The following is a 27,262-nucleotide window of genomic DNA, read 5'->3' as shown; positions in this document are numbered from 1 at the left end:
CTTCACAATCACCGGTTAGTTGATTTGTCCCAATATTTATAGTTCAGCGTTAAAACTGATGAAACTGGCAGCCAACAGAATTGTTGTCTCAATTAAGGACAGTAAACAGATTGTCCCTTTTTTTTTTAATGAAAAAAAATAATCTAAAATGTAATACTTCACAGTTTTACATGTTTATTCATTTAAACGAGCTAAAAAATAGCGGTGTGACATCTGCTTGAGAGACACTGCTACCTAACATTTTGGCTGTCTCCCCACCAATTTGGTTGTGATTAAGGGAGGGGCAAAGAAAAGCAGGAGATTCTGTAGCTGAAATGCATTGATAAGCTACAAAGAAAAAACAACCACATTCTCCGTTCCTGGAAAAGTGTAGGAAAACATCTACAAAAGTTTGCAACACAGCAAACAAAGAGGACGATGAGGAAAAGTGATGCAAAGTATCAGTGTAGGCCCTTTCAAGGAAAAATACTGTAAGCATATCATCACAGAGCATCTTTGCCAGTTTATTCATCTCATGGATTCATTTCCCAAAGCATGGGCATAATCCACTACAAAATCTTTTAAGAAGCAGTTCCAACATAACATTTCTGCTGTCTTACTCATGTGCCACAGTGTTATTTTCTTACTCATAAACATCACTAATTATTATGCTACTTGAAATGTGATCAAGACCTGTAATTACCTGTTTTTTGTCACTCTAATTTGCATAGTCTGCATTTCAAGTTTGGTACTTTACAGAGTTGTTCTGAATGCATTTGACCATCAACCAGTTGGCTCAGTTTTGCCTTTTATAGGCACAATCCCATGTCAAAGCAAAATGAATCATCAGTCTACTGGGAGCTGCTAGCAATGTTTTCATCCCTGAATGGGCAGCATTCACAACTTGGCCTTAAGTCAGCAGATAAGCCTTTTCCAATGTAGCAATTTTCATGGAAATGGGATGGGTAGTTTTGTAGGACTTCCACTGTGCATTCATTTGATTGGATTTAAAAGCTGTTTTCAAACACAGCTTGTTAGGTCAACTCTTTTAGACTACACCTAAATGAACATCTGAGTCCGTCCACATTGTGTATCTATCTCTGCAGCTATGTATGTACATGTTGTCCCTGCTGCAGCTGGTCTGATGAACGGAAGGAGTTACGCCACATCCCAAATCACATGACATCTGTATGATACGCAGCAGTGAACTTTAAATAATGCTCTTCAACAATAGTTTAAGTATATCTCTAGGGTCCATTAAGGAAATGCTTAACATGCCTCCTAAACTTCCAGTAAAATGTATTTATGGACTCTAGGAAATAAAAATAAAGCCTTTCCTTGGCAACGTTCACCAGTGGCACAAGTAAAACTAGTTTGAGGCTTCTGTCCTGAGATGATCAGCGTGCTGGTTCTGATTCTGTCAGATGAAAGAGAAAAGTAAAACTGCTGAGGAAATACTGAGCAAAATCACTGCTGGAATGCTGTAGTGCCTTCTTAGCCAGAGCCAGTTCCAGATGGGACATCCACTCCTGACCAGTGCAGGAGGGGCCTGCACAGGCATCTCTTCCACAACCTCTGCATCAAAGAAATTCCATACACTCCACAAGCAGCCTGAATTCTGCTCTGTCCCCAGAGGTGAATTTCCTTGAAGAAAAAACTACCCAGTCAAGCTAGACTCTGTATAAGTGATTTGAACAGCAATCTTTCCTTGAAACAACAGTATGAAATCATTATTTTTATAATAAAACCAATCCATCTGAAGTTGATGGTAGGTACACAGAACAACTTTGTCTGCAGAAAAAGATCTGCTGTATTGGTATTGGATAGGATGCCAAGGAAAGCTCTCTTTTACTGTCTTTAAGTATTCATAGGCTACACTTAGCTTTCATATGAGCTTTGCGGTTAGAAATGCTTAGAATAATCCAAATATTCTAAAGCTGGTGAGTGTCACTGCTCAGATTTGAACACTGTTCTATCTAGATTGCCTTAATGTCTTTTATAATTTATATATAATTCAGTGTGACACATCCAACATTGACAAGAGCGCAGAGAGTAAAAATCCATTTATTATTAAAACAAGCACTAAACAACTCATACAAAGATAGATGGCCCCAAAAAAATGAGGAGGCACATGTCAATCTGAGATATAAGTAAGGTAAAATAAACCACATATTTGCAAGACATACCTACAGGTATGGACACCACAGTGTCTAGAAAACAGAAATAGCTTCAGGCTGGATTATGATCCCCTTGGAGTAAATCAGATGTAATTTAAGTGAACTAAGGATACTCATGAATGAGAAAGCTCACAATCTAACTTCAATGCTAATATTGTTGTGTCTGTGCCTTTTAGAACACCAAGGATGAAAAATCTGATGAGAGGTAGAGGCATTTAGCTTTAAAAAAATATTGACACGGTCCCATTAGAAATTATTGCACTGATAAGAGAATCGTTGTATTTGCTGCAATATTTACCAGGTATTTCTGTGTATGATGAACAGAAGTTTATCCAGTTCATCTAAGCAACAGAAAAATTTCTCATTAAATGTATCTTTCATGTACGTGAAAAGGTCTAACTGGAATGAAGCCAACAGACAAGGTGCAAACTATGGCACTTGTGGGCAATGTGGATTGATATGCCACAGATCGGGAAAGCTGCTTCAGTCACACACATACACACACTGGATTTTGTCTATGAGTCATAATTATGGGAAATTAGATCTTTCTAAGAACATCGAGTACATAAATTTGACAGTAGGAATAGCATGCTTTTTAATTTGACTATTCAGAAAGCAAGTTACAAGACAACCTTTGTGATGGTGATAACCACGCATCATTCCCAAGCCACATATCACCCAGGGAGCTACACATAAACATTAACATAGCAATCTTTCCAGTATTTTATGGAGCAGGAAAATTGCTCATGCTTCGTAAAAGGAGAGGTCTGAAGCTTCTGTGACATGTGGTGTGCCACTGGTGAAATGAACAGCATGTCACATCCAACAAGACAGTTTGTGATGAGCTTTTCTCTCCACTGAAAAGCGGGCCATGTGTCAGAAAACGCTTTGCCATAAATGCAACATGTCGGTAAGCGTTTGGTCCTCTCTAGGAGCATTAGCAGACTATCAGTCACATGTATATATTTAACAACATTTTATGTCTGTAACAGTCATAATTAGAAAATGAGAAATATTTGCATGTATGTATTTCTCTTTCATATTCTCCTATTCTCTATATTTCTAGAGGAGCAGTTTTGCACTGCGTAAAGTGAATGAGGAGTATGACAGAGAAGTGTATCCTTAGAGACTCATAGCATATATGGTCATAGTTACTGTATGGTTTAAAAAAACTAACGGCATTGATCTAAGTTCCTTAAGTGGTGATAATGGGACTGTGTCAATTTAAAAAATATATTTTTCCATTATAATAGTTGCTAGAGTTTGGTATGCCCTTGTCTTCAGAACCACTGTATGGGATCTCAGTGAAGCATTTCCAGAACAAGTCAGTAAATGCCACAGTTACAACTAAAACTGAAACAGGTACCTAAGATTAAGACAAGCTAGTTTACTAATAAAATTTCAAAGTATGGCAACTGTTCTGGAAGTCAAACTGCCTAGCTCCCTTACACATTTGGCAACAATGCGTCCATGCTCTTCTTGGTATCAAAAATAAACCCCACTAGAGAAAGACTGACCACATTTTTGAAGGATCAAAAGAAATCCTTTACAACCATAAGCTCAGTAATATGCCAAAGCTGAAGCAGAACAGGGTAGAGCCAGAATTTTACAGCTCCCTGCAGCTGCTTTGACGTACCGACTTCTTCAAGTTACTTGTGGTTATCAAAGGCATCAGAAATGTTATCCACACCGCATATTCCAAAAGATACTTTGCAAGAATTAGAGGATGACATGAAGCCAAAATCTTCCCATTTACAAGAAGTATACATGAAAGGATTCTTAATACTCACAACTTCATACATTAGTTTGATGATTAAAATGCTTTTCTAACTGGAAATTCATATATTTTTTTACAATACCCTCCTAACAGGTAGAACAAGTTGATATCACAACCAGCAGGAAGAGTATAATTAAAATACAACTTTGACTTTATATTAATAGTAGAGCAATACACTAATTAAACCCAACATCGTTTGAACTTTCTATTTACACTAGTTCAGACAGCACAGGAGGCAAAGAACTGTGTTTCAGAGGCATATGCGAATGTTAGAGCTTCTGTCATCCAGGTGCCATTTCTGACAGAACACATGTGTGCTGAACAGTTGGCAAAAGAATGAAAAAGATTACTGTAGATATATGGGCACACAGAATCTGGGATGACATAAAATTAAGTCCATATAGGAGGTGACAGACTGCTCCTAAAAAGATAATTTTTTTCCTACAATTTCTTCCATCTTTGTGAGTGCATTTGTGCATAAACGTTTAAAGAAAAAGGGAGAAAAAGAGGGGGGGTCGTTACACTTTAAATACAAATCAACAAAAGATTTTTTTATTTATTTTTTTGTATGGTATTTCCACTTTCATTTGGGAAAAAAAAAAAGAACCTAATTCAGTTATTAGGATGCTTTGATTCCTAAATTTAGTCAAGGCAGATTCTTCTCCTGTGAAGTCAGAATCAATACCCAAGATAATAATAGCACCTGTCTTTTGACATCAAAGTTCTCTGCCTGAGAAAATATAATGTAAACAATAAACTTCCTGTATTGTACTGCAGCTTCTGGCTTTGGCATTAACCAAATATGTTTGCAGGGCATGAGTGTTCTTCCTTTCTTTTGGAGATCTGGAATGTAGAAGTGATGTATTGCAAAACTTATGAATTTGGACTGCAAGAAATGGCATTGTTTGCTGTCTCACAGTGAAGGAACCGTGTGCTCCTAACGTAGTCTTGTTCAAGCTGAAGAAATCTTGATGATAGATTCATTGCATCTGTTAGTTTTCATCTGGATCCAGATCAAGGTCAACTTCATTGGAAATGTTAAGATAAAAGAAAGCATAGAAAGCCAACAAAAGTACCAATATTGCTGCAAGGACAAGGGCAACTTCCTGTAGAAGAAAGAGAAGAAAGAGAAGAAAATTAACACAGAAACTGTTAGAAAAAGTATCATAATTTAAGATAAACCAAATGTAAATGTTATTTTCCTTCTATACTGCACAGCAAAATAAAGTCAGATTTTGTATAATGATTTCTTCTTGATTACCACTTCAGAGTGTTATAAAATCCATTTTACTTAGTAAACATTTCTGTGAGTTTGATACACCGCCAAAAATAAGATATTTGGCTTAAAGATCTTTGGTCTGACCTAGAAATGGGAGCTTTATGTCCTTTTATTATTCCATCCCTTCCTTTTTGAAAGAAAACACAGAACTCCTGAACCACAGTTTTGAACACAAATTTAAGTTATGAATTTACACTGTGAATTTTGATGTTTTCTAGCAATATGTTGCTGCTTTTTGCCAACAAATTTGTAATTTTTTAATGAAGCAAACACAGTATGTTGGAAGTCAATGAAAATTGCTACCTCTACCTCCCAACCTCCTGGCATGCATCACAATATGGATCTACAAAATCCTGCAGAATTGGATGAAACTTTTCTTCCTTCTTCCCTGCAATAAGGCAAAAAGCACACACAATTTGCACTCGCACTTGCCTCTCTTCCCATAAAATATTACAATTCACTGCATCTTCCTTAATTAACATAAAAACGTCTTCCAAAGTATACATGATTTATAGCAGCTTTCAGAATCAGAAAAATGTTTTTGTACTAAACATCATTCTCATTATGTGAATGCCTATCATCATATTCTAACTTAAGGCTGGACTCAGTTAAAACTTCAACTTTATATCTCAGATACATCAAACCAGAGTGTGAACATCCTCTTTATAACACTATTTCCAATGTCGCAGTGTTTCACATTAAAAGCAGAAATATAAGTTTTGGAAAAAACCTTCATGTGGGTTTTCCACCTCCATAAACTACCCTTCTTCTTCAAAAAGAAGTAATAATCTTCCCTCAAAATCTCAGCTTCAAGCTAACCTACAAGTAGTCCTCATCAGAACAACACACCCATATACTTAAAAGGAGAGGAGTAAAACAGTTCAGTACATTTACAGCAAGTAACCTGAATTGCGTACAGAAAACAGTGTGTCAACCTTACTCTGCTAGTGGGACTGAAAGGAGATGGCTGTAGTTCACCTAGACTATCAGACAACCTTTTCAGTCACAGGAGAGCATCTGACCCTGTTTAAGATTCCTCATGTCCTAAACAAGATGTCAAAAAGAAGCCACACAAATACTCTCTAAAAATGCCTCATACTATGAGTGGAGTACAGATGATGGGTCTATACACAGATCAGGTCAGGATGGACCCCTCCAGGATCTCCCAATTTGCAGTTGCTTTGTCTACTGCCATGAAGGAGTTAAAAGTACGTTAGTTTCACCTTTTAAAGTCTAGCCCATTATCTGACATTCTTCTAGAGAACAGCATTTCATTTGCATTTACATAAATGCATTATATAGTTTATCAGAATGTTGGATCAATAATTCAGCATATGCCATCTAATAAACTTTGAAATACTACTGCCTTGGTGTATGCTCTATAGGAGTCTTTGTTCTATAGAAACCTTTGCTTTACATTTTATGTGGATGATTAATTGATGTGCACTTTGAATTTATTTTACACTAAAACTGTTTCTGTAAATTGGCTGGAGCTGTTTGCTGAGGTTTTCAACTACATTTTCCTTTTAGAGTTATACCATCCTCTGAGCCTTACCCTCTTGTTTTTATGTGATTTGATTAAAAAAAAAAAAAAAAAAAAAAAAAAAAAAAAAAAGCATCTAATTCACTAAAATATTAAAGAAAGTGATTTTGCTTTGTTGCAGTTGCAACACGTCAGTATCTCACAAAAGGGCACGGCAGCATCAGACAGGTTTCATTTATTTCCTTGTATCCACAGCTGTGCTCCCAGACCCATCTGGCCACACAGCTACTAATCTTAAGAGGATGTAATAAACAAGTGACATACAACTGCAAGCTCCATCTGCTCAGCAGAGTGGACAACAAAACCATGCGATGCAGGCACTGTTCACACTTGACACAGAGAGCAAATTCATTCCAGTATTAAAAAGTTTTTCCCTCGTTTGGATGCCACACTTGCCGTGCTGTGTGCTTTACAGTAAGCCTTCTGCCCCTCTCCCTTCTGCCCTCTTTTCCACTATGAAATTCAGCAGCAAAATTCTGGGAACACTGACACTAAAGGTTTGTTTTCTGGGAAGTGGAACAAGGACAATTTTGATTTTATTCTCAATATCTGCTTTGATAAGAGCAGTTCTTTAATTCCTCTCTGCCGAGAGAACATTACTTTCCTCACAAAGGCATTAGGAAGGAGGTGCCTGGATCAGTATTTATTAACCCTGGGAATGACAGGCCTTATTGAAATTCCTAGTCTGAGAACTACGCAAGCACCTTAATTCTGAGTTACTGAGGAAGGCTGAGAAACAAAAATCCAAAATAAACAGTCCGACAAAGGATGCCTGGCCCTCAGATAGGGACATGCAGTCTCTTAAGAATTGTATCCAGTTTATGAACTTTTAGAAACATACATTTTGCAATGTAAGTAGCAAATGAGATGCGATACCACTGTACTGTATTTGCAACAACAGTACGTATTGTCATTCTAATTTGTTTTATACTTATCAGGCTTTGCTATTTGTATTTTAAGCCATGCATAGAAATGAAATGTTAAAATACTCCCCGCTCAGCACAGTTCCCTTTCTCTTGCACGTTATGGATCATCCCTATCATCGCTCTGCAAAATCCATTTACTCAGAGGATTTCAACATGAATAATTAAACAATACAGAAAAAGTCCAATAGAAATAAACTAAAAATGATCACAGGGCTTTTTCTCCCTCTTTTTTTTTTTTTTTTTTTTTTTTTTTTTTCTTTCTTTCTTTCATAAGAATGCTAGGAAATAACATCCCTGCTCTCAAACTCCAAAATATGATGAAGAAGCCTGTAAAAGGAGCACAATTTTCTACTATCTCCTCTAAAACTTTGAATAATTTCTGTAAAACTCTACTGATTTCAGCTTAGTTAACTTTGTCAGAAACTTTTTCCATAAAGGAAATACGTGCCTTTATGGGATACCATGGATTCTCCTATCATTTCTTGTCGGTTTTATGTCCCTCGTGCCAAAATGCTCAGATAATTTCCTCAGATTCACTCTGATGGAATAAGTTGCAGAATTGGGATCTACATGAGATTAAACAGGGTATGAAAAAACAGGACCAGATGAGGAAAAAAACGTTGGCTATGGCAATGCAAATCTGGACACTGTGTATGACAGTATCATATACCACAAGTAAAGGGTAGTACCACACTCAGGACATTTTGGATTTTTTACATCTTAATTGCATTTTATTGTCCTCCAAAAAGAAGTGCATCGTTTTTAATTGACACCATCTTAAAAGTAGGTGAAAGATTACCACAAATTTCTGTCTCTGAAATGTATAACTATCCCAAGTAATTTCTGAAAACGGATAAGAAGAAAAGCACTCAGACCAAGGTTACTTATCTTTAGAGAAGTAAAAAAAAAAGTACATGCACTTGAAAATTAATCTTGCTATACTACATGCTATTTCCAAGTGCAAGAATTTATTTGGGCATTCACTGTAACTTTTACAAGGTTAAAAATAATAATTAAAAACGATTGTTGACATTGATGACATGGTAGCTTCAGAATCGAAGAAGGGCTTGGGATGAAAAGGACCACAATGATCATCTAGTTTCAACCCCCACACTATGTTCAGGGTTACCAACCACCAGACCAGGCTGCCCAGAAAACCCACGACCTACATCCTTAATGCAGGACATTCTACATCTAATACAAGGTAATAAAAATGTAATAACTGTTTTCAGTAATCAAATCAGATCATCAAAATTTTCAGATGGCACAAAGATTATTATGGACTCAAACAACGATGATAAGGTTCTATTACAAAGTCACCTAAAATATCTGCTTATATGATCACAAAGCAACAGGATTCATTTTAACATAGCTAAACACAAGGCAATATATAGAGTTATTGAAGATGTAGGCAGCTCATATAAAGTGAAGGATTCTGCCTTGAAAACCTGTGACTCTGCTTTGACTTAAGGCGTAACCTCTCCTTCAGCGTAATCTCTTGATGTGGAGAGGTGGATTTCCAGTAGGGAGATGACTGGTATTTATTTTATTACAGAGAAGAATGGGAGGTAGCTTGGTTACAACATATAACTATATACTCCATATACCTGTATTTAAGTAAGATGCTTCACAGTGTGAGGTCCTACCTTGTTTATAAGATCCTCACAAGGTCCAGCTAAGGTTAGATAAGCTCAGTCTTGAAATAAGATGCCGTTTCCTAGGAACAGGAAAGACTGAACATCTGAGTTGCCTCTTTGGGAGAATACTGGACTTCCATGGCTGTACATCTTTTATAATATTTCACAACAAAATAAAATAGCGTGAAATATATTTATTCTTTAGCTATTGGGAAGAATACTTCAACTCTGACGAGAGCAAGAGGAAATCCTTGCTGTTAGTTTTGGGAGCTGACTTCTTTCCTCCTTCCAGGTCATGGGATGACTGCGATAGTCGACACGGTCAGTGCTGTGTTTGCAGCTTCTGGAGTACTAGACTGTTCAAAATAATTATAGTCCATGCTTCTGTGCTTTATACTTTTCTATACAGGATCAAGCAGTTTCCTTTTCTTTGGAGAAATTTGGAACTATCCAGAGGAGGGCCATGAGGATGAGCAGAGGGCTGAAGCACCTTAGTATTTAAAAGAGGATCATAAAAAGGAGGAGAATCAACTTTCTTACAAGGGTAGACAGTGATAGGATAAGTGGGAATGGTCTTAAGCTCAAGGGGGGAAGGTTTAGATTGGAAGTCAGGGGGACGTTATTTACAGAAAGAGTGGTGAGGTGCTGGAACAGGCTGCCCAGACAGGCTGTGGATATGAATTGGATGGGGCCCTGGGCAGCATCGTCTAGTACCAAATTGGAGGTTGGTGGCCCTGTACGCTAGGGAGGTTGGAACTTGATCCTTGGGGTCCCTCCCAATCCAAGCCATTCTGTGATTCTATGACTTCCCTTTAATTGTACTGATTTCATTTCTGAGGGATGAAGTTTTGCTGGTTTTCCTTTCAGTTATCCTTTGAAGTGTTAAAGATTGACCATAACTGAGGCCAAAGCCTGAGAAAGATAGACCACTGCTCTGAGACAGTACAGAAAATCCTCCTAAGCTTCTGCCTGGTGCATCTTGTTCACATTCTGAAAGCCACCATGATTACTGTGCTTAAGTGTACAGGTCAGGCCAGGGTCAAATGGGAGAAATCTGATTTTGTTTTTCACTTTGTGCACTTCTCTCTGTCTCTTCCATTTCAAGGTCAGGGATCAAAGTATGACTGCTGGGATCGCTGGGATCACTGGGAATATCACACTTTGTTTACTGGTGGCACATTAAGTTGCCCTGCTCTTTAAGTGAGGCACGTAAACCAGTTTGGAGACACAGTATTCTGGCCATACAAAAGTGCTTGGATTTTCCTGAAGGTATCTGGATGAAATTTTATGATCTGTAGCACATAGAAGACAGATCAAATGATCTAATAGTCCCTTGTGCCCCTAATTTCTGCAAAGCTACAAAACTGTATTCCCAACGTATCTTGGCAAATGCTGTCCACTAACTTAGCAGATTATGAACAGCGTGAAATCAGAGAACACCCTTTGCCAAAATACACGAGGAATGTTTTGCTATCTGTTCATACATAACTTGTTCCAGATGAGATAAACTCTTAATAGTGAGCTAGATAGATAAACAATAGATTAAGCAGATATGCAGAAGAATGACAGACAGTAAGCTCACACTTTGATAGGAAGCATTTTTTCCTTAGCTCAATCAGTGTACTGTATTGCTAATAATTCTCTATGGAGTGCTATTCTGCAGTTGATTATGTCTTTGCAAGTGGGTGTAAAACACTACTGTTCATATTTGTGTCTGCCTTTCACCAAGAGAGAAAACTTCATCATTTATCCTATGGACCACTGATTCATTCTTGCAGCCTGTGAAAACAATCTCCCCTCAAGAATTCTCATTACTAGTGGCCTCTGTCTACAAAACCACAGCTATTCAGGGCTGAACTTGCACATTCCTCAAACCATTTTCTCCTCGCCACCCTCCTGCTGGCACCTCTTCCTTTTCTCACAAAAAGCAGAGTTAGTAGTGACATCGTAGAGACCTTGCTGCTTTGCCTGGGGAGCATGACCAGGTGGGTTTCCACTAGCATGAGCTGAAGGACAACAAAACACCCTCATAGAGAAGGCCTAGGGGCTTCTGTTTTGGTACTGCTACAACGAATTTTGCCTTATGCAGTCACCAGGAGACGTCCAGCATACTGCTTTCCCTACAAGTTGTTTCTTGAGACAGTGGTCCCGTTTTTCCAAGAGACACCGTATATCTGGAACCATCTGCAGTTATTGTCATACATACAAACAGAGCCTTCACAGTAACTCTGTTACAATACCCAATTTTTAAACATGTTTAAGGAGCAAATATCATACACCGAATGCTAGTGTGGTCACCTTGCTTGAACTAACTTGATAGTTACTAGTGCTTAGCTCCTTCTCTGACATTATCAACATGTATAAAATCTCTCATTGGGGAAATTAAAAAGTAGTAAATGGCAACGACTGAAAGAAACTTTGTTACTTTAAACCCTGCATTAAGATGACAAGGCAATCAAAGTTTGACAAGACAAGCTAATTAGTATGCCAGCGATGAAATGTGAAGGATCTCCAGGGGATTGGTTCTCGAAAGTTTTATGTCATTTATAGGGACTTTTTAAAGCAAATGTTGTCAGCTCTTGTGGTGAAATACACAACAGCTGAATTTCATTATCTTGATAAATATTGAGGACTACATCCATTCTCTGTTTTCTAGTCCTCTTTTTCCCCAAACACCTCTGCTCACAACTAGCGGTTGTTCCCTCATGGAGGGAATTAAACCCTAGTGCAAAACAGTGCAAGAGATATCAATGCTGTAAATGTTGTAAGTGGAATTTTCAAAGATTTGTAAAAATATCCCTCTTTCCTAGAGAGCTTCTACATATCTTATGGCAAAGATATATTTCCTCTACAGTAACTTAAAAAGCAACTTAGCTTTTTCTATGAAAGTGTTAATATATTTTGCAGTGCTGCATACTGCATCGTGTACCAAACACAGATAAACAATAGAAGGTGAATACTCAAATGTATGTGTTTTTTCAAACTTTTAACAAGAAGCTTGGACATTTCTATTTAAAGTGCCACCTACTTATTACATTGCACTGTAATTATATCACTTTTCTTTCCTCAACACAGACTGAAGTTAATCAGCTGTCACAGAATCAGAGTCTGCATCACATACAAATACAAGATCTTCACCCTTAGGAAGGTGAACCATGCTGATTATCAGCATCAGAAAACTTTGCTAACGTGAAGTGACACCTGTGACAGCATCTTCCCAAATGATGAGTTCACGCACACTCAAAGCTTGGAATGTTAGGAAACATAGTAACACAAATTTAGCCTCAAAATAGTTTCACAAATGCATATAACCATAATGAGGTCTCAAATCATCTGCTTCTTCTGTTTGTCACAGGCAAAAAGAACGGTTTAACACTGAGGAGATTTCAAGAAATTCACATTTCCAAATTTATCCAGATGACAAAATAGTATTTTGGATTGGTGTGGAAGATGAAAATTTCTTCCATAAGGTTGCTCTTGGGCAGAGAGAGGAACTCAAGGATAGATGGAGCAAAGCAATCCCTGTCTGAGAGAGAGGATCAGCTTGGGAGGGAGCTCCACTGGACCACAGAAGCCACATCAACAAGCAGCCTCTCCCAGTTGGAGGGATAAAGCAAGCTGAAGAGTTGTCACTTAGAAATGGAAAGAGGTGTGAGTTTACCTCCTTGCTGTTCTGAGCGCTCTAGGTTATGTCAGTGGAAGGGCAGAATTTTATTCTACAGGGACTGTCATTATCCTGGTGAAAGTACTCTAACATTTAGCAAGTCTAAGGCTGTTTGCATTAAGCAGGCTCAGTGAGAAGGATGCACAGAAAGGCCTTGCTTTCCTTCCCCGTAAGCATGTCCCTGGAGGGAAAGGTGGCCACCTTCCCTTCCCTTTTGCTTAAGCTCTGTCAGCTTTTCTCAGCAATTACAAAGCAAGGCAAATGACTGTGATCTGTTTGAACATAATCAGAGTCATATTTTAAGGCCCAGGTGTGCAAGAGACGTTTCTGTCAGAAGACATCATCTTAAATAATATTTTTTCTTCCTCTCTTCCATTCTTTCTCCCTTTCTCTCTTTCTGTCCTTCTTTCTTTTCTTTTCCTTCCTTCCTTTCACAGAGGTAGAATTGCAAACCTGAGACATTTCAACTAGGATAACCCCAAGAACACAACACCCCACATCCTGGAAAGCACGTTCATACGTTGATGGAAAAGGTCATTCTTAACTGCAGCAAAGCTGATTTTCTACTAAAACGTGCAGGAACACATTCGTACTGAATAAACAATTCTTCTTATTCACTAATGTTTGAGTTTCACTATACTTACAATTACACATATACTTTTCAATTCTCCCTCAATTTGCTTAAGTAAGAACTAAGAACAAAGGAAATAAACATGTTTTGAGGGACTAAGGCTCCTATTTTTCTCACTCGTACAACATATTCATAAAACTTGTACATTTCTAAAGAACTAAGCTGTACAGTTAAAGTCTCCAAGTAGAACATCACTTTTAAAAGGTCAATGCATTGAATGTAAAATGAAAAGAAAAAGCAAAATTTAATAAGGGAAGGAAAAAACATCAAACACAAAAGGTTAATAATCTATCCTTTAAACAAAAAAGGCAATCTACTTTTTCTCATTAAAACCTGACACACAGCACTAACTGAGGAGATTATGTTGTGAAAACATACTGCATCGCACGGTAATGCTTGATCGAGATCAGCAATCAGGAGCAAAAAGAAAGCACTGTTTCGTGATTATAATAGCAAATTCTGGAAGACAACCAAATACATCATCTGGCAGCTCAACAGCTGTTACAGCTTGGTAGTAATACCTTGGCATTTGCTATAAGCTATAACTTGAAAAAACTGATTTCTCATCTGCCAGATACAAGAAAATGTCCTCCTTTTAACATTTCTGAAGTTTCTTTCACTAGAATACCCTGGTATCTAATCTTTTTTAATAATTATTTTACACTTTTTTTTTAATCTTTGCTGCTAAGTTAACTGGACATCACTGTGATTAAAAAAAAAAAAAAAAAGAAATTGGATGGAAAAGTATCAAATGCAACCTATATTAAATAACTATGTTCAGCAAAATTCAATTTTGATGATACAGGATAGTAGGTAGCACAGAGTATTCCTAATTGTTCTTGTTCACATTCACAGTCATGATCGATTGGCCATTATTATACCTCATAACTTCCTGAAAAAGAGACATCTCCAAAACAAAGCTCAGTATCTCTCCAGGTGTTTTGTTTTTACTTAAGCCTACTGTTTCTAAATCAGAGGCAGTACATGTGGATGTAAACTAAAATAGTAATGCTGTGAATTTACAACGCTTATCAAACCCTGCCTTTAAATTACTCCTGGGTATAGGGCAGGAAGAGGAAGAAAGAAGATGTTTACTGTATCTTTTATAACAATATGAACTAGTCAAAGCATTTGTTTTGGTTGTACAGTAGCAATCCAAGAAGATCAATTTTCTAAGCGAACAATATCTTGACATTAAAGTTAATATGCACCATAACAAGAACATGGACTACCTTTTAGTGTTTCAACTATTCTAGTTATTTCAGGGTTAAGTAAAAGCAATCCATCATAAATATTTTAGAATCTGGCATTCCACTTAGATTTCGAAGTGTCATAAACAATATCTCTCAAAAATCAATATTCATGCAGCACATCTATGGGGAAAAGAAACAACAAATACACAAAGGTGGAATAAGCTATCAAAGAGAATTCTACCTTCACGCCTAGTGCAGTTTTCTTGGCCTCTGCTTTTAATCTTGTTGCTCTTAACATAGGTCTGGTTTTCTTATAATCTTGCTTTCCTAGAGCAGAAAAACACATTTATTGAAAATGATGCCAAAAAAGATGAAGAATGTCAGCAATTATCTCAGTTTGAAAGTCAGCTCTAACATTTTGAAAACATCCCGCAGTTCAGCACTTTAAACAGAAGCCGTTTTATAGGACAAGGGGCCCAATCAGAAGAACAATGTTCCTAAACACAGATGATGATAGCAACAAGCAAGAGCTGATAAATCAGTGTAGAACCTATTACTTCAGAGAGACATCCAAATACACATACTGACAGCTAGTACAATGCTTACTAAATTGTTCAGTAAGCATCAGACAGCAAGTAAGTAGATTAAAGGACAATGATGTTTTACCCCTCACTTTTAAATCAAAGCAAAATTTTCACTATAATTTTTGTAGGCTAGCCACCTCTAATGCAATTTATAAATGTATAATACCTGACATTATGGTGAGTGTAAATGTTTCATCATTCTGAACTGGAACATTATTTGTGAGCAGCAGAACTCAGAGACATGCAGGTCAATCCAAGTAAGCATTAATAAAAGCATTGTTTCACACCATCTGTTTATAGAAACATGTTACACGGAAACTTCTAGAAGTGTCTTAGATGTGCTTTTAAAAAAATTATGAGAACCACCTCTTGCAGCCACTACACTGTGCAGCCAAGTGCTTCAGGACTGAGTCCATATGAAGTGAGTTCAGAGAAGGACATGCCAGTACTTCGAAATGGTATAAATCATTTAACTCAATTTAATAATAAAACATAAAATACTCAATACCTCTCAGGGATATTTTTGCTATTTAATGCTACCACTGTATTGCACTCTATTAGCCATAACCTATCTAAGCCACCTGAAGTCAAGGTACTGATACAGTTAGAAAAGGAGGAAAAGAAAAAGGGAAACCTGTGACGAAACTGCTCAGAGGGGTGGAACCCTAGCACAACTCTTACCTCTTTTTTCTCCCAATGCATGACTGAATTTTGTACTTTCTATTTTCAAACCTAACCTACATTGCTTAAAGAAGAAACCCTGCAATATTTTCTTTCACCACTAGTTTTACATCTAGGTTTCACTACTGTCACATTCAAATCATTTAACCTTTCATCTAGATGCCCAGCATCTCTGTGCATGTAACAATCCCATTTAATCAGCCAGATGGGGGTCTTGCATTTATAAACAATAGAGCAATCTTCAGACTGAGATATCACAGTGCAGTGGTGGAATTCTGCAATATCAGTTGGAAAATAAAGACCTTTTCTACTGATGCCCTAGATTCACTTGTATCTTTGTCCACACTTTCTGTTCCATCTCTCTGCTCTTATTCAATGCAGAGCTCCTCTCTGTGTAGCATATGCTGTTTGCTCTCATGGTCTAATCTCTCCTCAACCCTAGGGATTATATATTGCAAAGGTCTCTGTATTATCCGTTGGTCAGATATTATTCATGAAAGACCTGAAATAACTTAGAAAATACTGACAAAAGGAAGAATAACAGAAACCATTTGAAAAAAAAACATACATCCAAGAAGTCTTCCTAGATAATGGAGTGAAGAAAAGACGACAAAATGACTATTTATGCCTGATGTTCCAATATATTCATCCAGTCAACATATCTCATTTACAGGAGGGGATGACTGCAGCATTATTCTTCAGAAGAATATCTGATAATAGGATGCATCAGAGTGTTGAGTACTGTAATAATCCTAACAGTTATGGAGAGAACTGCAGTAACAACAAAACCAGCTAAGTCACGAGATGAAGCCAGACTGAAAGAGATGTGTTCGCTGCCTCAAAGTACTGCAGACATACTTTTGCAATGAAATAGTTAAAGAGCTGTCAGAATTTCCTTTATAAATGGCAGGAGTTTATAACTCATAAAAATTCACTCCAGGGTGAAATTTGACATTAGGTGCCGTGATTTTTTTTGTTGTTGTTTCTCTGTTTTATTTGTTTGGAGCCAACTTTCAATAAAATGATACAGCTGTTCTTACAAACTATAGAAATTTATCCATTTGAGATGTTTTAAGTACGACAAATACCTTCGCTTAGAAGTATAAAGCTGACGAGGACTGGGTTCAATTTCAGTTCTCATAATTCACATTTCCTGTTCTCCCACCTGGGGTAAATAAAGCAGGACAGTCAGAGGTTTCCCTTCCAGTGATGCAATGGCATTGGGTAATGAAAACTAGAAAGCACTGCATGGCCCGTTAGGGATGAGTAAAAATAGTTAGATGCTGTCCCCCATCTACCTTTACTCTCACTGCCCATTCTCTCTGCTCTTCTCCAAGTACTAACAGTAAGGGTTACTAGAGCAGAGGTAAACACTGCACAGGAGACAGTCTTCCAAAGAAATTAATCAGGGGTACCTAGCCTATTTCTAGCAAAGAGTAAGCTGACTGGTGTTTCAAGCACTCTGGTACTGTGTATTCCAGGTATGGTTAAGACTAGATTGTACTTATCCGAAGAATACTTCCAGATTTATATTAAATCTGATATGAACAACTGTCCCAACCATTATAACGAATAGGCTATTTAAATAATTACTCCGGAGCTGATATTTCTCCAAATCAATTTACCTGTTGTTAATCTACCATTCTTCTTTCCAAATGCAAAAGCCAGAGGAAAAAAAAAAAAAAAAAAAGATGGGAGAGAAACAGTCTGAGTCTACCAAGTGCAAAAGTTTAAAAGGGGCATCTGTGGAGTCGTTCCTAATGAAAACCAGATTTAGCAATTGCACTAAAGGACTCTTAAAACATATGAACTTTCTGAGGCCTTGAGAAAGACATCTGCAATACAGGACTATAAAGAACTCTGAAATGCAGAGCCCCGACCACGTGAACACTGATCATTACCACCTGGAACACAAGCAGAAATAACTAATACTAGCTCCCTATGTTCTCTCTGAGCCTTCAAATTCAACCAGTTGGAGTACGTATATTCACACTTCCAATTTATTACAGTTTTATCTCACTTATCCTGCAAGCTTTGTACATTTATCTGCCAGAGTCTTCAGCTAAAGCTGTTTCTTCTTCCTGGGAAGTGATCGTGAAAACCAGTCAAGATGGACTCAGCAAACAAAGCTCCATTTGTCTGCTCTACCCAATGTCTTTTCAAGACAGTCACCGAGCTTTCCTGGGGGAACATGGGAAGGCAAGAAAAGAAGCCAAAATCACATAACTGGAAAATTTCCAGACCAAATCCTACTTTGTATGTTACCTAAGCAAAATCCTTTCCTCTTTAAAATTTTTCTCATTGCCATTACCATCAATTCTCCACTGTATCCGTCATACTCGCATACCAGCTTTCCTTTCTTCTTTTTCTAACTACCTCACTGTCATTTATTTATTTATGCAAACTCAGCACTTCTTTCCTCACAACTTCTCAAAATTCCATCATTTTCTGTCCATGAGCTGGTTCATAATAAGGAAACTATTCTTATTGTCTATAGCCATGTTCTCCCTTGACTGTCTTGCCTCCAGCCGGTTCCTTCAAAACCAGCTGCAAAGACCACTCATCTATTCACTTCAGCACTTGAGGTTGCCTTATCCCTTCAGAAGCTCTCCAGAGCTCATCCTTCATCCAATCCCTTCATCCCACCCTTCTTTGCCCAGGTTTTTTCCTACTGTTTTGGTTGCAATGGGATCTCAGTACCAGCTGAACAGAGCTGCTTATATTTACAATCCTGTTTTGAAAACTTCCCAGGAGTGGAAACAAAAACTCTTCTATTAGCAGTAGAATTAGTAAAGCATGAAGAGTGAAAGATAGGGACTTTTTCAACTCCTAAACTTCTACATTGTGAAAAATGCTGGTGCCTCCCACAGAGCAAGTGTTAGGGATTCATACAGCATGCAGCATAAAGTTGTTTCTTTTCAAGATATTAGGATTAAAAAGATATGCATTTCCTAAGAATTTACTTCTATTCATATTGGAGAAAGAAATTCTACATTCAATAATTCAATAATATAAATAACAGACTAGAGATTATCTGATCTGGGATGTTCTTATTCTTTTTAACTCAGCCTCAAATGATATCACAATTAATGCATAACTTAAACTAAATAGCAACTACGAGCTAGACAAGTTCATCAAGTTCTGGGTGTCCTTTTCTATTTACTCTGCAGAAACATGGTGACATTACCAGGTAGTATGCAGGACACCTGTATGTATGCTTTGCATACATAGACAAGCTCTGCAACACAAGTAACCAACAATGCAACGTGTTGAACACTGTATTTTAAGAAAAACAACGACAGCTTAGATTTTGTTTAAAGATGCTATTTACCATACAATCTGAACCTATATCATAACTTCTTAAATAAAAATTCAGATTCCTGACCTTTCTAGATGTCTATTCTGTCAATCTAACAATAGCTCATTACTGGATTTGAATAACTGACTAAAGACTGCCTCTCTGTTTTTCAATTCATCGGGCTTAAGCAGAAACAGGACTGCATCTTTGGCCTTTGTTGATACTGTTGTCCAAGCTTATTATCATATGAATATCTGGTTATTGTTTTATAAATGTTCACATTTTGGGAGCTCACTGCCTTCTTTTCTCTCAGTAGACTTTACAATATCCACCTTCATTATCATCATGCAGCAGCACTGCTCTTTGCCTGCATTTTCTGCTTTAAAAATTAATGCACTGCTATTTTCTGAATACTGTACTGCGTAAGCTGCTTATGAGTACATTATGCTATCAAGCGAGCACATGCAGAAAAGCTTCCTAAACTGTTATTCTTTCAATGAAAATACAGCTGGTTCTGCTTCAAAGGCACTTCTTTTCACCTGCAAATGGACTTGCTCCTACACTTATTCCTCAATTCATTGTCTTTTATTTGTGTCTGCAAATCTTTAATTGCCTTTAATTAGAAAAAAGTAAATTCAGTGCTTTAATCTTGCAAATACATTCAATCATAATTCTGTCTGGGATGAATACCAAGTTCTATTCACTGACTGATCTTTATAACAAAGGTATATAAATTTATTGTCCGTTTATATAGACCACACCAATTAAGCCACAATGGAAAAACAAATAGATAAGAGTCAAAATATTTGAAACGAGAAATGTGCAATCTCAATTTAATTACACAAATTATTTGAAGATGAGTTATTTACAGCATGCCAAAAAACCTGACAGATAATAAAATTTGCTAATCAACATTACAGATTTAAAATTCTTTTCAACACTTTCGGCATAATTTGTAGCAACCAACAAACTACTGTCTCAAATCTTTCTCTGTTAAGTGTTACAGTCAAAACATTAGTAAGAGTTTTTTTCCACATAGTAGCAATCCATTTCATATGTTAGAAGTATTGTTTGAAGCACAATAAAAGCACAATTCCAGGGTAAATTTTACTGGTAGCTGCTTAACTCAAGTTAAACCTTGTTCTACCTTGAGTGTACTGCATCTTGCACTTCTGAGAAAAGTTAGGCTTCACCTTATATGAACAAATGCCAGCAATGTACCCTTGCTGCTAAGAAGGCAAACAGTAATTTAGGCTGCATTAGGCATAACATCACTAGCAGGTCAATGGAGATGATGCTGTCCCGCTGTTTGGAACTGGTGAGGCCACGTCTGGAGTGCTGTGTCTAATTCTGTGCTCTCTAATACAAGAGAGGCTTGAACATACAGAAGACAGTCCAACAGAGAGCTATGAAGATGTTTAAGGGCCTGGAGCACCTCTCCTAAGAGGAAAGGCTGAGAGAGCTAAGCCTGATCAGCCTGGAGAATGGTACACTCAAGGGAATCTCATTCATAAATACCTGAGGGAAGGGTGCAGAGAGGACAGCCAGACTCTTTACAGTGGTGCCCAGTGCCAGGACAGGTGACAATGGGCACAATCTGGAACACAGAGGATTCCTACATAGCTCCAGGCAGCACTGCTGTGCTGTGCAGATGCTAGAGAACTGGCATAGGTTTCCCAGAGAGATTGTGGAATCTTGTCCTTGGATCCTTGGAGATCTTCAGAGCCTGGCTGCACATCAGCCTGGGCCCCCTGCTCTGGGTGTCCCTGTTGGAGTAAGGGTTGGGCCAGGCAGAGGTGAGAGCCCAGCCAGCCTCAGCCACTACGAAATTCTATGAAACAGAAACTAATGGCATTCAATGGGCTGTAAAAACAGTTTGCACTTTCAACAGTTTTACAATGTTACCATAGTTGACTTTTTAATGGGAGGGAATAAAATGCATTTTTTTTCCAAAACACGGTGGGACTCCTGAAAACCAGATTGTCTCATACACCATTGCAGAATTTTTCTTTATGTGCCTTTACTAATGTCAGGAAGCTAGGTGTTTGGCATGCAGAAAAAAGTGTTTTCTTAAGCACTTTGTAACATCACACAGCTCCATAGAGCAACCAATTGCATCCATAACCTAAGATATGCATACCAAAGTGCATGCTTAAATCTCTTCGAGAGACCTTAAACCAGTGACTGCACATTCATTGAGTAACAGAATCTGAATTCAGTGAAACTCTAATCATACCTGACATCTACATTTTAAATATGCATGCATCATCTATAACGTTACAACTTGGCAATTGGAAATAACTATTGGCCTAGGATGTTAAAGGAACCTCAGAAAGTGAAATCTGAAAAAAAAAATAATAATTCTGGCCAACCCTCAGTTAAAATCAGACAGCACATCAAACATCAGCAGTAATGGTTAGGGTAATCTACCCTTGAGAGATGGTGCAAGAACTCCAGTACACAAGCATGAAAACAAAAGACTAAGCCCTCAAGAATTTACTATTGTTTTCTGTGCTCTTAGTATCACATGGACATATTCAAGGGCCATTCTTTTCCAGAGAAGCAGAAGACAGGCTTTCTTGTTTTTAATTGCCGTGATTACAAATGGAGGTTTTGGAGTCTTAGGTTAACAGGAACACTTTGTTATGTTTTAAGCATACTCAAGAACATGTCTGTAATCATAAAAAGCATGAAAACCCCCCACAGTCGCTCTCTTTTTTATTCAGGTTTAATGGCAGCTCAAATCACTGACCATTTTTCAATCTTGAGAGACAGAACAGCTTGACACTAATAATACATTTGTAAAGGACACATCATCATTTAACACAACATTAAGTGCTCAGGGACAACTTTTTACTGTAGACACAATGTGCTCTGAGCTCAGGGTTGACATTTAATGCTACAAAGATAATCCAACCAGTCATTCATGAGGGGTAAATTAATTTTCAAGCAACTATATTTCAGCTCTAAGCCAACTAGAAGGATGCATTAAAATGAATAAGTTTCTTCTACACTGCCTGCAAGATTAAAAAACAATAATAATAATCAAAACATAAAGCATCCATAAGCATACCAAAATATAACCATTTAATTATTGTTACCTTTCCTCGATACCAGAACTCAAGTCTGGTAATATTTGTTAAATATAACATTCTGTCAGGAAGCAAAATCCTTCAGAAAATCCCCCAGAATTTTCTATGATTGTATATATTTTCTATGATTCTATAGTTGTCATATAAACAATATAGAAAAGCATTTCAGAAAATAGATTGTCAATAATGGGGGGGGAAAAGCATATTTTAAATCAGTTGATGCAGTCATGACATTTCATTACTTTCAACAACCATGGAACACAATTAATTGCAAAATCATCACAAAAAATATGAAGTACAGCAGTAAAAAACTTCATGCTTACTAGACACTGTTTGGTGAGCATTTTTCTTTATATGTTTCAAAACTAAATAATCTTTTAAAAACTTTGTTCAAGTCCAACACAAGCATGACACCAGACATGAAAAAGTAACAGCTCCACCTAACAAGGAGCATCTTAAATGATGACAGTCTTCAATTAACCTTTCCAAGAATCTCTTTAATGTTTCATACTCAGACAACTGCAAGAAACATTAAATACCTTTCTTAAAAAGGAATTAACAGAATTTGAAACAGATCACTGGGTGAGTGTTCCACTTCCTCCTACTCTTACATAATATATACATGCATGAATATGCACATGTAGTTTCAAGCATTTTTTGTTACTTTGCTATGGAGCAACTTCCAACACTTGCACTTTCATATAAACAATCATGCTTTAGTATCAATTTTGAAGCTGAGGAAATAAAAAACAAATTTGACTGCATAGGAGTGAAATTTCACATTAATGTAAGTACAAGCCGCTCTTTTATCAAAAATTTGATTACACTTGGAAAGGATTTGATTTTTTTTCGGACAATGGAAACTATCATAGCCTTTCTTGGATGAATAAAGGTGTGAAAAAGGCAGCTCAGTGCATGGCACAAGGGCTGTACAGCTCACAAAGAGCCTTTCTGCCTTTTTGAGACAGGCTGAGCCAAGCTCCAACTTGGCTTGCGCTGATTTTATTAACTTTGCTGGCTGCAAGCAGAGGAAAATGTGATATACCTTGAACTAAGTGGAAACAGACACACGGACTCTTGGTCAAAGCTTTCTAGGCAGGCAGACAGAGCATGCAGCATGGTCATTCCAGAACCGCACAAGGTCTGTGTCTGTTCTTCTGCTCTTTGGAATCTCAATCTCTTGCAGTTTCAGGCTTTAATATACGCTGCTCAAAGGTACACTCACAGTTCACTTAATAGGTAAAAACCTAAACAGAGGAAGATTTACATGTAGGAGATGCGTAGCAAAGGTGAGAGTCATTATCATCAGATGTACTAACAATACCTGGAAGAACACCTAAAATTCATGACTGACAGACACAGTAACTACAGAATCACAAAAGAATGGTCTAGAAGGGACTCTGAAAAGCTATTTTGTTTGTCCCTGCCCTAAGAGAGGATGAAGTTTACCTACATAATTCTTGCTGGATTTTTGTCTATGTAGTTCTTAACAGTACTAAAAAAAGCGAGACTGTACTCTAGCTTTCCCTTAGTGCTTCACAAGCTTTATCATTAAAGCTTTCTTCAGGACCAGTGACTAATTTAAATGTCCCATAATGAATTGTTAAAGCATTACTTTTTGTCATATCCACCACAAACTCAGAAGCCAGCTGATTTTACCACTTACTTTGTTGCATAAGGCTTTTTTAGATTTAATGACTGTTATTGTATTTCTCAAGTCTTCTGTTCTAAAAATTGAAAACCATCAGTTCCTCAGTCCACTCTGTGTCCCTGTTACTCTGGATTTTTCGTCTCATCTTTGCGCAAAAATGCTATATTCTCTACCTAGGACGGGACCATACAGTCTGTACATAAATGTACATAAATGTACAGACTGTGGAACAAGAAGCTAGTGAAAGGGACTGAGGGTCCTGCTTGTTGAACATGAGTCAGCAGTCAGAAGGGCCAACCATACCCTGGGGTGCACCAGGTCCAGCACTGCCAACGGGTGAGGGGAGGGGTTGATATGCTCTGCTCTGCTCTGTGAGGTCTCACTTTCACTGGGTGCAGTCTGTGCACCACAACAGAAGAAGGATTTAAGAGAGCATCCAAAGGAGGGCAACATTGACGGGGAAAAGATCTGGAGGGCAAGAAGTATGAGGAGCATTGATGACCATTGGTTTGTGCAGCCTTGGTAAAAAAGATAACCCTGGGATGTCTCACATCCGTGTCAGGGAAGACCATGGAACAGATCCTCCTGGAAGAAATGCTAAGGCACGCAGAAGACAGGGAGCTGATATGGGAGAACCAACATGGCTTCACCAAGGGCAAATCCTGTTTGGCCAATGTGGTGGCCTTCTGTGATCCTGCTCATCACTGCATCAGTGGACAGTGGAACCACTGATGTCATCTATCTTGACTTCACTAAGGCCTTTGACATGGTATCCCATAACATCCTTCTCTCCACATTGGGAAGATATGGATTTGATGGGTGGACTGATCAATGGACGGAGAACTGGCTGCAGGATTGAGTCCAGAGAGTGGTGGTCAATGGCTCAATGTCTGGATGGAGAGTGGTGACGAGTTGTATTCCCCAGGGGTCAGTGCTGGGGCTGATACTCTTTAGTATCTTCATCACTGATATTGACAGGGGGGTTGAGTGCACCCTCAGCAAGTTTGCTGATGACACCAAACTGTGGGGAGGGATAGACACACAAGAGGGATGGGATGCCATCCAGAGGAACCTAGACAAGCCTGAACGGTGGGCCCAGGTGAATGTCATGGAGTTCAACAAATCCAATTGCAAGGTCTTACAGCTGGGTTAAGGTAACATTACCAATGCAAACTGGGGGATGAAAGGACTGAGAACAGCCCTGCCAGAAAATGAAGGTAATGGTGGATTGCAAGCTAGACGCGAGCCAGCACTGTGCCCTCACAGCCCAGAAAGCCAACGGCATCCTGAGCTGCATCAAAAAATGCATTACCAGCAGGTCAAGAGAGGTCTTGTCCCTCTGTTCTGCACTGGTGAGGCCTCTCCTAGAGCACTGCACCCAGATGTGGTCTTCAGTACAGGAGGAACATAGAACTGTTGGAGCGCATCCAGAGGGCCACAAAAACAATTCATGGAATGAAACACCTCTCCTATGAGGACAGGCTGAGAGAGCTGGGGCTGTTCAGCCTGGAGAAGAGAAGGCTGCAAAGTGGTTTAATAGTGGCCTTTCAATATCTAAACAGGAGCTACAGGAAAGGGGACAGACTCTTTAGCAGGGTCCATGGTGACAGCAAGAGGTAATTGCTTCAAGCTCAAGAAGGGTAGATTTAGGTTAGATATAAGGAAAAAATCTTATACAGTGAGAGTTCTGAGGCACTTGAAGAGGTTACCTAGCATTGTGCTTGATGCCCTGTCCCTTGAGACTTTCAAGATGAAGATGGATAAGGCCATGGGCAACCTGATCTAGCTGTGGAGCTCCTGTTCACTGCAGGGGAATTGGACTAGATGGTCTTCAGAGGTCCCTTCTATGATTCTATATTCACACACCTCTATTTATCAGAATAAATGGTCGAAAAGACTTGAAAGAGTCAAAGTGTATATATAGCACCTTCCATAAGATTTGCTTCTCTGTCACAAAAGAAAATCAGACTGGATTGACAAACCACATTGGATGTTACTTTCCTCCTCATTGTGCTTATAAGACACTACATGTCCCTGTCCTGAAGGGTGTGAAAGATGAGGCAACTTCATTCAATAATTTATGAAGATTATATGTCCCATCTGTTTGACTGTTATTGTGATGCTGGCTGTATAATTACTGGAGGTTAGCTCCAGTAAAAGCTAGCCCATCCACAGGCAGGAGGGTGGAAAACTACTGCTAATAGTTACCCACTGAGAGCACTTAAAGACAATAAAGGACAATATAGAGACTGATGACCAAGTCAATCAATTCAGCTGCCCACAGCAAAACATATCCATGTTACTGATCTTCCACAAAACATCTTCTCTGTTCTCTTCACTCCCATGACTACATAGCCAGACATTTCCCCCAGTGTCTTTACATAAAGTTACATTATTTTGAACCTTACATAAAACAAGAGTGATTGAGGTCACAGTAGAAGTTAAAGACTCCCTACTGGGGAACTCCCCCACTCCCAAAAAAAACCCAGTACCAACACACATGTAAATGACTCTGAGATCCCAATTCAAAGGAAAGCAATAACCCATTTTTTCTTTCCCCACTGAAGAAAACTTGTTCAACACTCTGAACCAGAAAGAAACATCCAGATCACGACTCTGGCAATAAGTTTAATCTTAGAACATGTGAACAGGATCAAAGAAACCACTGCCTAAAAACTGTTTTCAGTACTGGTAATTTGAAATGTACTCCAAGTTATTCTGGTGTATATCACGCTAGTGCCAGACAACATCAGTGAATCACTTAATAGAGTAGTTGCTGAATAAGCACTGCAACATCACCATAAACTGTAATATTAAACCATTCACACAAAGGGTCAGTGGTGCTCCAAAAGGCCAGCAGTGTTTTTCTCTCCTGCTACAGTTAACTCCTCACTACCTGACATGTTCAACCTTACCAGTCTATTGTGGCCTATCCCTGAGGGACATCACAGTGAGGCTGGGGCACCACACGTATTCGGAGTCACCCCTTTACCCCATGCCCTTGCCTCTTTCACAAGCACCCTCATAGGAGCCACATACCTCCCTAGCCATGCCAGACCAGACATTCTGCTGTGGGACTTAGCTTGCAGGAGGGATGGGGATGGTTATCAACAATGGGAAGGACATAATCTGTCACCCACAGCTTCTTTT

At 38.3% G+C, this 27,262-nt stretch overlaps 1 protein-coding gene across 1 annotated transcript in view; it reads right to left on the bottom strand.

Annotated features, from left to right (window-relative positions):
• Window positions 1-478: 478 nt before the first annotated feature.
• Window positions 479-27,262, bottom strand: part of TRIQK (triple QxxK/R motif containing) — a 63,160-nt gene continuing 36,376 nt past the window's right edge. The window contains exons 3-4 of the mRNA XM_072328803.1: window positions 15,048-15,133; window positions 479-5,039 (exon numbers count right to left, since the gene is read on the bottom strand). Of these exons, the coding sequence (XP_072184904.1) occupies window positions 4,926-5,039; window positions 15,048-15,133 (200 nt within the window). The 3' untranslated portion in view covers window positions 479-4,925. The remainder of the gene's footprint in view (window positions 5,040-15,047; window positions 15,134-27,262) is intronic.

This window comes from Excalfactoria chinensis, chromosome 2 (genome assembly GCF_039878825.1).
Source record: "Excalfactoria chinensis isolate bCotChi1 chromosome 2, bCotChi1.hap2, whole genome shotgun sequence".
Classification (NCBI taxonomy): Eukaryota; Metazoa; Chordata; class Aves; order Galliformes; family Phasianidae; genus Excalfactoria; species Excalfactoria chinensis.
This window is presented reverse-complemented; position numbering and strand designations above follow the sequence as displayed.